The sequence below is a fragment of the Crocuta crocuta genome, unplaced genomic scaffold, assembly GCF_008692635.1.
Source record: "Crocuta crocuta isolate KB4526 unplaced genomic scaffold, BGI_CrCroc_1.0 scaffold142, whole genome shotgun sequence".
In the NCBI taxonomy this organism is placed as follows: domain Eukaryota; kingdom Metazoa; phylum Chordata; class Mammalia; order Carnivora; family Hyaenidae; genus Crocuta; species Crocuta crocuta.
The window spans coordinates 283876-295720 of NW_027528892.1; the positions used below are offsets into that span (position 1 = coordinate 283876).

The 11845-nt window shown below is 44.1% G+C and overlaps 1 protein-coding gene across 1 annotated transcript; it reads left to right on the forward strand.

Moving 5' to 3' along the window:
• Nucleotides 1-6481: 6481 nt before the first annotated feature.
• On the forward strand, nucleotides 6482-7641 carry DPRX (divergent-paired related homeobox). The gene is made up of 2 exons (XM_077756901.1): nucleotides 6482-6601; nucleotides 7330-7641. The coding sequence occupies exons 1-2, from the start codon at nucleotides 6482-6484 to the stop codon at nucleotides 7639-7641; spliced, it is 432 nt and encodes a 143-aa protein (XP_077613027.1).
• Nucleotides 7642-11845: the final 4204 nt, after the last annotated feature.

The window sequence follows — 11845 nt, forward strand, 5'->3', positions numbered from 1 at the left end:
GGGAATCCCAGTTCTTTGTTGTTGTTTTTTAATGTATATTTATTTTTGGGGGGTTGGACAGAGAGGACGGGGGACAGAGGATCCTAAGCGGGCTCTGTGCTGACAGCAAAGAGCCTGACACAGGGCTCGAACTCAACTAAGTCGGACGCTTAACCAACTGAGCCACCCAGGTGCTCCAACCATTAAAATCTTTTCAGGTGGTTACAACCTGGGGCACCAGGCTGGCTCAGTCGGAAGAGAGAGCATGCGACTCAGGGCTGTGAAAGTAGCCCCACGTTGCGTGTAGAGATGGCTTCTTAAAAAAATAATAATAGGGGTACCTGGGTGGCCCAGTCAGTTGGGCGGCTGACTTCGGTTCAGGTCATGATCTCACGGTTTGTGGGTTTGAGCCCCGCATCCGGCTCTGCACTGACAGCTAGCTCAGAGCCTGTTTAAGATTCCGTATCTCCCTTTGTGTCTGACCCTCCCCTGTTCATGCTGTCTCTGTCTCAGAAATAATTAATAATAATAATAATAATAAAAGTCGTAACAGCTAGAAGTTTTCGTTTTAAAGATAATGTAGATGGGGCACCTGGGTCATGCTCTCACGGTTTGAGTTCAAGCCCCGCATCAGGCTCTGTGCTGTCGGCTCAGAGCCTGGAGACTGCTTTGGATTCTGTGTGTGTGTCTCTCTCAAAAATAAACATTTAAAAATAAAATTAAAATAAAATAAAAAGATAACATTGTTGAGGGAGATGATATGCTTCCTCTAAAGTCATAGAGCACAAAATCAGGAGCCCTAGAAACCTCTGTCATGAACACTGGAGCCCAGTTCAATAAACTACATGTGTTTCTCCAGAGAGAGCATAGCACAGCCTCAAACCCATCACGTAGTCTCCTGTGCCTCAGTTTCCCCATCTGTACCAACCACGTGGGGGAATAATCAGAATTGAGTCAGCTGATATTCACAAAGCACCTAGGAAAGTGTCTGGCAGACTGCAAGGGCCTGGATCTGTCTGTTTTTGTAGAATAATGGACATCTATAATGTGTAAGCTTAAAGTGAGCAATGCGTTGATACATTTATGTATTTCAATATGATTAGCATCACAGTGTTAGCTGACTTCTCTATCACAATCCATAAGTACCATTTTCTTTTTCGTGATGAGAACATTTATGGATCTAGTCACTTACTGGACTGAGTCAGGCAGGCAGCCTATTAAGTGTCCACTCTGGGTTTTGGCTCAAGTCATCATCTCAGGGTCATAAGATTGAGCCCTATGTTGGGCTCTGCACTGGGCCTGCAGCCTTAAGATTCTCTCTGTCCCTCTACCATTCACACTCTCGCTCTCTCTCTGAAAACAAAAAAGATCTAGTCACTTAGCTATTTTAAGTGTATAATATAGTATGGTTGCCTCTAATCACTGTGCTGGGTATTCAATCTACAGGACTTACTCAACTACTAAAGTCTCAAGTCTGTAACCTATAACATCTCCCCAATCCATCCACCACCCACCATCTCCACCACCCACTCCCATAACTGGTGACCACCATTCTAGGCTGCTTCTACAAGTTCAGCTTTTATGGATTCCACATATAAGTGGTTCCATACAGTATTTGTCTTTTCTCTGATGTATTTCACTTAGCATAATGCCCTCAAGGTCCATACATGTTGTTGCAAATGGCAGGATATCAACGTCTTCTGGATGAGTAATATTTCCATTCTGTTATATCCCTTTCATGTTTCTGACTCCCCCCCCAACCTGATCTTTATCTATTTATCTTCTTCCACTTTGTTTCACTCTGTTAAGGAAACTCTGAATACCATTTCTGGATTATAAGGTAGTCAAACGTATCTTTTGTTCTTTCATGGTTTGCTGATGTTATCTCATCTCAAAATCCTTCCCTACTCAGAGATCATAAAGATCAGAAGGTGTCCTCAAATAGTTTGAAGCTGTGACTTTCCCACTGAAGTCCTTTGAGATCTTTTGTCCTCTGTTAATTTGTAGGTATCTTGGAGTTTTGGGTTGCTTTTGTGAATGTCGACTTTTTCTTTCCCAGTTTTGTTTCCAGTTGAACGTGGCTGGTAGAGAGAAATGTTACAGGTCTTCTACCTAGAAAGGCTGCTGAACTCTCAATAGCTCTAAAAGCCTTACCTGTCAGATTCTGCTGGCTTTTCTAGTAAAAACTACCTACAAAGAATCTGTTTTATCTCTTCTCTTCTGATCTTACACATTTTTGTCTTTCCTTATAATGGAACTAGATTACACTGTCATGGTGCTTACAAATACCCCTGTTGTGTTCCTGACTCCAAGAAATGCACGCATTTTTCCATTAAGTACAATGTTCACTAGAGGGATTTAATATATAACTTTCACAAAGTGTGGCAAGATGGCTTTACTCCCTGAATTGTTACGATTTTCTTTTTTGGGTTAAAAATCAACTTTGTTGATGTGCAATTTATAATAAAGTCTACCCATTTTCAAGTGTACACTTAAAGTAAGTTTGCACAACAAGTGTATATGCCTATGAACCACCACCCCGATGGAAACACAGAACACCCCCATCACTCTAAAAAAGTTCACATCCTATTGTGGGCATCATCTCCCAACCTCATCCCAACACACAACACCACACCTGGACCACCAGCCCCAGGCACCACGTGATCTGCTTTCCTGCCTAGGACTGCACATAAATCAAGATGCAGAGTATGTGCTCTTTTGTGTGTATCTGTCTTTGCTCAGCATGTTGCTGGAGTACATTTGTGTTGTATCAGTGGCTCATTCTTTTTTCATAGAGAAGCGCTATTCCACTGTATGGATACAACATAATTTGGCTATCTGTTACTTGACAATGAGTAAGATTTTTTTTTTTTAATCTCAAAATTTTGGCTATTATGAATAAAACTGGCAGGAACATTCACATACTCGCCTTCACCTGGATAATTTTTTTTAGATTTTTAATGTTTATTTTTGAAAGAGAGAGGGAGGGAGGGGGAGAGAGAGAGAGAGAGAGAGCACGAGCGAGCACATGAGTGGGGGAGGGGCAGAGGAAGAAGGAGACACAGAATCTGAAGCAGGCTCCAGGCTCTGAGCTGTCAGCACAGAGCCCGACATGGGGCTTGAACTCATGAACCGCGAGATAATGACCTGAGTCGAAGCAGACATTTAACCCACTAAGCCACTCAGGTGCCCCTTCACATGGATATTTTTACTTCTCTAACATACCTAGGAATGTACCTAGGAACAGAATTGTCAAGTCATTGAATTCTTTGTATATTCTGGATATGAATTTGTCTGACACATGTTTTAAGAATATTTTCTTCCATTATGTGCTCCCCTCTTTCTTCTTCTTCTTCTTTTTTTTTTTTAACATTTATTTATGGTTGAGACAGAGCACGAACAGGGGAGGGGCAGAGAGAAAGGGAGACACAGAATCTGAAGCAGGCTCCAGGCTCTGAGCTGTCAGCACAGAGCCAGACATGGGGCTCGACCCCATGAACCATGAGATCATGACCTAAGCTAAAGTTGGACACTTCACTGACAGCCACCCAGGGGCCCCCACTGCCTTCATCTTCTTAATGCAGTCTTCTGAAGAGAAAACTTTTTACTTTTCATGAACCCCAGTTCACTGATTTTTTTACTTTTATACTCTGTGCTCTTGACACCTTTATCTGACCCAAGGACTCAATAGATTCTGTTTTCTTGCAGAAGTTTTAGAGTTAGGCTTTATGTTTATGTCTGAAATCTACCCGTAGTTCATTCTTTGCATATGGTTCAAGAGAAAGGTTGAAGTTCGTTTTTTCCCTATACGGATACCCAGTTGACCCAATACCATTTGATTTCTTCTTTGTCCCCTGTTTGATTCAGAAATGTGTTTAATCTCCAGACACTGGGAGAGAGATGTTACAGTTATTTTTACATATTTCTATCTTAACTCCTATGTTCAGAGAACATATTTTGTAGGATTTAAATCATTTAAAATTTTTTCAGACTTGGTTTTGGGCCCAGCATATGCTCTACCGGATGAATGTTCCATATGCACTGGAAAGAATACTTAATTTCTGCTATTGTTGAGTATAGAGTCCTATAAACATAAATAATCAAGTTGGCTCCTAAAATAATTTTTTTAACAGCTTTAATGAGATATAGTTGACATATAATAAACTTCACATATTTAACACATACAGTCTGATAAGTTCCTTTGACATAAAACCTTCTAGCTCTTGATGTATTTATCTTTTCTTATTGTCCTTAACTAGTATGGAGTCAAGTCCACAATGACCTGAGATTATCAGGTGGATGACTTTGAACGGGATCAGAGGAAACTGAGGATAAATGCATTTATGCATTTCATGAGCGTGTCAATATACATATATCAAAATTTATGAGATTGTACACTTTAATTATGTAGTTTATTATACATCAACTATATCTCAATAACACTGTTAAAAATGCATAGTGGAATCAAGCTGTCAACAAAGAATGCAGTCATCTAAGGCGTAACTGAACTTGGAGGATCAATCCAGTTCCAAGAGGGCCCATTCACATTGTTGGCTGGAGGCCTCAGCCCCTGACTTTCATCTGGAGACCTCAGATCCTTGTCAAGAGGGCCTTGCCTTCGGGATGTTCAATAACGTTTCCCCTGGAACAAGTGATCCAAAAGAGAGAAAGTGTCCGAGACAGAAGGCACAGAGGCTTTCATAAGCTCAGAAGTGACATCCCACAGTATTTTCTGTGCCCTCCTGGCCACACCGACCAAGTTGGGTGCCATGTTGGATGGAAGTAGACAAAGGCGGTAACACCAGGACCATGTTGAAAGCGCCGTGTGTGCATGGGAGAATGACATCAATATACTGTGTGTGAGATTCAGTAGGTTCCTTGAAGCCTCATGATATGTTAAGTCCTGCATTTCACAGACATGACCTAATTTAATCCTCAGTAGCTTGTGAGAGGAACTTTAGTCATCTCCAACTACACTTGAAACTTCTGAACCCTGAAGAAGCAAATGTGCGTGTTAAGGTCACTGGATGCCCTCATCCCAAACCTACGGAAATATCAGTCCAGGTGCTGGAGACCCAGTGACCCCTAAGACTGTCTGTTCTCCTGATAAAACGTCTTGAGCTCAGGGAACCCAGAAGCGCTAGATTCTACAGGAGCCAGATGACCCACTCACTCGGCCCACCTCCCCGACAGGACCCTGCATGACCTGCTCCCCTCCAACATGGACTAATTTCTCAACACCTGTCCACTTGTCTTCTCTATGCAAGAATACTCATCTCTTTATTATTCCTCAAGGATCTGTTCCCTCTGTCTGCATTTCTATTCCTGCAGATAAGCACATGGCTCACACCCTCACCTCACCCAGACAGACCTTCCTTCATAGGTCATTAAAACTAAAACCTCCCACCCAAATTCCTTATCCTCCCTGTTCTGAATTTTCCTCCTCTACAGAGAGGGTACTTATTAGCACTACATAAAGTACGTGTGTCTTTTAGTTTGTGTATATCTGTGTCTTCACTAAATGAAATCCATGAGAGCAACAATGTTTGATCATTAATCAACTATTTTTGGAGCAGTATTAGTTTCACAGCAAAACTGAGCAGAAAGTACAGAGATTTCCTCTTATACCCACCCACCCCCACACAAAATCTAGGAGTTGACACACAAGGAATCCTTTTTTTTAAATTACTATTTTATGTTATTATATTTTAAATGTTCATTTCCTTTTTGAGAGACAGAGACAGAGAGCGAGCAGGAGAGGGGCAGAGAGAGAGAGAGGGAGACACAATCCAAAGCAGGCTCCAGGCTCGGAGCTGTCGGCACAGAGCCCGACGCAGGGCTCAAACTCACAAACCGTGTAATCATGACCTGAGCTGAAGCTGGATGCTTAACCCACTGAGCCACCCAGGCGCCCTAATATCCTTATTTTAAATAACCCTCTCCAGGGGCACCTGGCTGGCTCAGTCAGTAGAGCGTGTGACTCTTGATCTCAGGGTTTTAAGTTCAAGCTTCACATTCTATGTAGACTACTCAAAAACAAAATCCTCAAGGGGTGCCTCGGTGGCTCAGTCTGTTGAGTGTCCGATCTCAGCACAGGTCATGATCTCACAGTTCATGAGTTTAAGCCATGTGTTGGGTTCTGTGCTGACAGCTCAGAGCCTGGAGCCTGCTTTGGATTCTGTGTCTCCCTCTCTGTCCCTCCCTGCTTGTGCTCTCTCTCTCTCTCAAAAATAAATAAAAAACATTAAATTTTTACAGATACTTAAAAAAATAAACAAATATATAACTTTTTCCTATGCTGAGTATGTGGAAGAGCAGCCATGACAAAATGAAGCTCAGGAAACGTAACCAGAGTCATCCACGCCATGTATCAATATATGGCTTGGCCTCTGGAGAGGGAGGGGAGTTCAGGTTTTTGAGGACAGAATTGTCTTAACCCCTCATCTGTGCCTTTCTCCCCTTCCCAGGAAAACAGCAGAAGCATTCACAAAGGAAACGAACAATGTTCACTGAGGACCAACTGGAAGCCTTGGAATTCTTGTTCAGTCAGAACCCGTACCCCCCTCCCAACCTTCAAAAGGAGATGGCCTCGAAACTGGACATGCATCCAACAGTGCTGCAGGTTGCCATGCCACCTCCCTGGAATATCCTAAATTCAGAGACCCTAGGATAATTCCCAATTCTACAGACCCAGACTCTTACCCTGAATCCCTCCCTCCCAACCCCTAGAGCAAGGATCAGCAAAAATTTTCTTCCATAAAGGGCTGGGCAACAAAGAGTTTAGACTTTGTGGGCCACGTCACGTTTGCCCAAATTATTCAGCTCTGCAGGGATGGCGTAAGAGCAGCCATCAACAATATGTAAACGAATGGATGTGCCTGCATTCGCATAAAATGTTAAAAGATGTAACACCTGTTCTTAGAGGCACCTGGATGGCTCAGAACAGTGTGCAACTCCTGTTCTAGGGTCTCAAGCCCCGTGATGGGTGTGGGTGTAGGGATTATTTAAACAAATAATAAAAACTTAAAACACATGCACACACCAACAACCCTGTTCTTACTTTATGCATCATACAAAAAAACACAGCTGCAGGTCAGATTTGGCCTCAGTGTGCTGACATCAGTCTCTCCTGCCCTGGGTGTTTTGACGCCTGCCTCACTTTCTGTCCCTACCACCTCTCATTTCCGCTTCCTTTCCCAGAGGTTGGGAGAGTTTCCAGTACTTGGATCTGGGTGGCAGAGTGGTACAGCTAGCTGTTCTCACCTAGCACTGTCCATGGTATCGAGTAAAATGAAAACATGTGGAATCTCCTTTGGACTCACCAACCCATTGCTCCTCTTTTCTCCTTAGGTCTGGTTCAAGAACCACAGAGCAAAACTCAAGAAAGCCCAGTGCAGGCATATGCAGCAAAAACAAGAACCAGAGCAATTCGCTGGGGTGGACCTCAAGACCAGTTCTTCCCAGAGAAACATGGAGGCACTTCCAGGATCCGCTAATGGCGCCTACCCTACCTCCCTGGTTTACACAGAACATCCAATACCTTCCTTCCAACTCCGCATATGCCCCAATTTGAAGGCTCTCCCTGGCCATTCTGTTGGCCACACAATAGTCCACTTTGGCTGCTGCCAAGATCCTAACATCTACTCCCTTTGTCCCATTTAGGAATCTCAGATTCTTTCCTCAGGCTTCACATCTAATCCCTTCCGTTCCACATCACCACAAAGAACCTAATGAAAGAAGCTAGACACAAAGTCACATATTGTCATGATTTGCAACAATGCCCAAACAAGGGACAGATACGAGAGCTACACAACATGGACATGCTTCAAAACCATGATGCTCCAAAAAAAAGACACAAAATGCCAATGCCCATGTGGTGGAATGAAGCGGAAAGAGAGGCAGTGAAACTGAATGGGGATAATGATGTTTCTTGTCTTAATTAGGATGGTGCCTACCTGGATGTATTAAGTCACTAGAAGACATGGAAGTGTAATATTATCTACACCACAAAAAAGAAACAATCGTGTCCGCATGGCAACGTCAGCTAATGCCACAGTGGTCATCATTTTGCAATCGTAAACGCATCAAATCAACACCTTCATGCACACCTTAAACTTGCACAATGTTAATGTATCAATTATATCTCAGTAAAGCTGGAGAAAAAATGTTTTAATGATATCTCAATAAAGATTTATATAAAAATGTATATAAATATACCTGTGTATATACATATACATATATATATGTGTGTGTGTATATATGGGACTAGTAAAAAGACAGTCACCTTTTTTCCTGCTTCTTCTGTCTTGATTTTGTGATTTTGTTTCTCTTCACCATCATTCCACTACTAAGATTTAGTCAACATCATTAGGTAGGAAGTTGGTTTATTTTTCTTTCTAATTTATTTTTTTGGTCACCTTCCCAGCCATTATTTTATGTGCTGAACACCCAAATATCTCCAGTCCCCCGTCCTCCATTTTTCTATCTTTTTTTCTTCTTCTCCACCTACTAAACACCACAGGCCCTTCCAAGGAAATTCTCAGGCCTTCTGCTTCCTTCCTCCCTGCCCCCTCCCTGTGCTCACAGCATCTGTGAATGAGCCCAAGATGATCCCATTAACTATGCTTTGTCAGGAACACGTGAGATTCGGAGGCTGCAGGATCATGCACGTTTGTGTCAGACCTGGCCTTGGCACTCCCGTGCAGGGAGATGCCGTAAGGCTGCCCACCTGTCCCATAAAGGTGTCCTCAGGTTGTCGGGGCAGGGGGGAGGGGGAGTGTCAGGGCTCTGACATCTCTAGTCCACCCTGAACTTCAGAACCGGGGTACCCTCAGTCGGGCCAGGAGACAACGCTCCCCACCTTCCAATGTGCGCTCCCCCACCAACTAGCACCTCGTCGTCGACAGCTGACATGCTCCTGGGGCAGACTTGGCTTTAGGAGGCCTGCGCCCACCCTCTCATTCTCTTCCTGGCCAGAGACAACCCCTCCAGCAGGTGCTGTGCTCCTCCCCCCCGGCTGCCTGCCCTAAGCCATCAATGACACCCCGACCCCAGAAGGAACGGCTGGTTTGACTTTTGCCTGGTCCTAAACATCACGTGATTGAATCATTCTGCGGGAACCCTTCTGGGTGGCTTCCATCGATGAAATTCACGCACATTGTGCACAGCCCAAGGAATCCTCATTTAACACAGCGCTTCTCAACCAGGAGCCGGTTCTGCGCACCTGGTGACATCTGGCAGCACCCGGGGACATTTTTGGCTGTCACACTGGAGGGGAGGAGGGTGTCACTGTCAGGTACCCAAATGGACGCTGAGCAGCTCACAGTTCACAGGTCAGACCTCCCCGCCCCCAGGAAGAGTTATCCAGCCCCAAGCGTCAATTGTGCCAGGTTGAGAGGCGCTGGGGTAGCCCGACAGATGAATCCAGACAGGAGCCAGAACATACGTGAGAGCTTTGACCCATAACCAGGAAACCAAACCACAAGCTGCGCAGCAATCAGCCCAGAAGGGCTGGACAGCTCCCCTCACCTTTGCCAGCACCCTCACCTTCACCAGCCAGACAAAGCCAAATATGCCCACCACGAACCGCGTGGTGAGTATCCCTCCATCCCGTGTCAACCAGTCTCCAATCAGGGCATATCCCGGGATTTCCTCTTTCCTTCTATAAAGCTGTCAGCTCCCTGGCTTGACAAACTCAGTCGGTTATCGACGCGGGCTATCTCGCTACAGCAAGAATCAATATTTGCCACTCTGGAAAAGTGCGGAGGCTCCTCAAAAAATCAAAAACAGAACTACCCTGTGACCCCTGTGCACAACTAGGGATTTATCCAAAGGATTCAGGAGTGCTGATTCCAAGGGGCACATGCACCCCAATGTTTATAGCAGCTCTATCAACAGTAGCCAAAGTTTGGAGACAGCCCAAACGTCTATCGATGGATGAATGAATAAGGAGTATGTGGTACATTTATACAACAGAATACTACCAATGATGAAAAAGAATGAAATCTTGCCATTTGCAACAACGTGGATGGAACTAGAGTATATTGTACTAAGTGAAATAAGTCAGAGAATGACCTCACTCATATGTGGAATTTGAGAAATTTAACAGATGAACATAGGGGAAGGGAAGGAAAAATAAGATAAAAACAGAGAGGAAGGCACAGGCACCTGGGTGGCTCAGTCGGTTAAGCGTCAGACTTCAGCTAAGGTCATGATCTCTCAGTTTGTGGGTTCGAGTCCCGTATCGGGCTCTGTGCTGACAGCTTGGAGTCTGGAACCTGCTTCAGATTCTGTGTGTCTCTCTCTCCCCCTCCCCTGCTCACACTCTCTCTCAAAAATAAACATTGAAAGAGAGAGAGAGAGAGAGGGAGTCAAACTATAAGAGACTCTTAAATACAGAGAATAAACTGAGGGTTGATGGGGATGGGGAAAATGGGTGATGGGCATTAAGGAGGGCACTTGTTGGGATGAGCACTGGATGTCATATATAAGTGATGAATCACTCGATTCTACTCTTGAAGCCAAGACTACACTATATATTAACTAACTTGAGAATTAAACAAACAAACAAAAACACACACACACATAAAAAGAGAATAAATATTTGCTCATTCTCATTTGGGAGTGATCTTCATTGATTTCTACAAACCTGACACCTATGCCATATTTAAATTTCTCAAAACAAGGGCACCTGGCTAGCTAAGTCGGTAGGGCATGTAATGCTACATCTCTGGGTTTTGAGTTCGAGCCTGCACACTGGGTGCAGAGATTACTTTAAAAAAAAATTTTTTTTAAGTCTTAAAATATCTTGTTAGCTTTGGTTGTTGGAATCAGCATCTGAGCAACAACTACCCAACAGAGGTTACAGATGGACGTTACTAAATTCCTCCAGTCTCCCCACAGTCATCAGAGACACATTTCTGCTTGTGAGAACATTTCCTTATCGATTCACAAATAACATAGTCATAGCTGAGAAAGAAGTAGAATCCATACAGAAGTATACGTAAAAAGCTCAATCCTTTCTTGGTCAGAATCAAGAACTCAGCGGTGCTTGGGAGGCTCAGTCAGAAGAGCATGAGACCCTTTAAAAAAAATTTACGTTTCATTTATTTCTGAGAGAGAGACAGACAGACAGACAGCATGAGCAGGGGAGGGTCAGAGAGAGAGAGGGAGACACAGAATCTGAAACAGGCTCCAGGCTCTGAGCTGTCAGCACAGAGCTGGACATAGGGTTCAAGCCCACAGAACTAACTATGAGATCATGACCTGAGCTGAAGTCGGACGCTTAATCGACTGAGCCACCCAGGTGCCCCATGCTGAGTGAGACTCTTAATTAATCTCCAGGTGTGAGTTCCGGCCCCAAGTTGGGTGTAGATATCAAATAAATAAACTTAAAAATAAGAACTCTATGTCCTTGTTTACTGCAACAATAAAAAATGAGTCCAGTTATTCTTTGGGGTAATTTTTTTTTTCAGTTTCCTTTGGAACCCATGGATTAAAAAAATACATATGATTATTTACTTTTTTAATGATTATTTATTTTTGAGGTGGGGACGGGCAGACAGAAAGGAGACACAGAATCTGAAGCAGGCTCCAGGCTCTGAGCTGTCAGCACAGAGCCCGATGCGGGGCTTGAACCCACAAACCATGAGATCATGACTTTGGCTGAAGTCGGACGCTTAACCGACTTAGCTGAAACCAAGAGTCAGATGCTTAAGAGATCGAGCCACCCAGGCACCCCCACCCACACACACCTACCCCCCACCCCCTGGCTTTTTTATGTCCTTAGAGTGCAGACTATCCACTGACTGCCTGGGACCTCGCTCCAGAGTGCAAGCTTTAGTGATCAGGAACTGCCTGGTGCCTC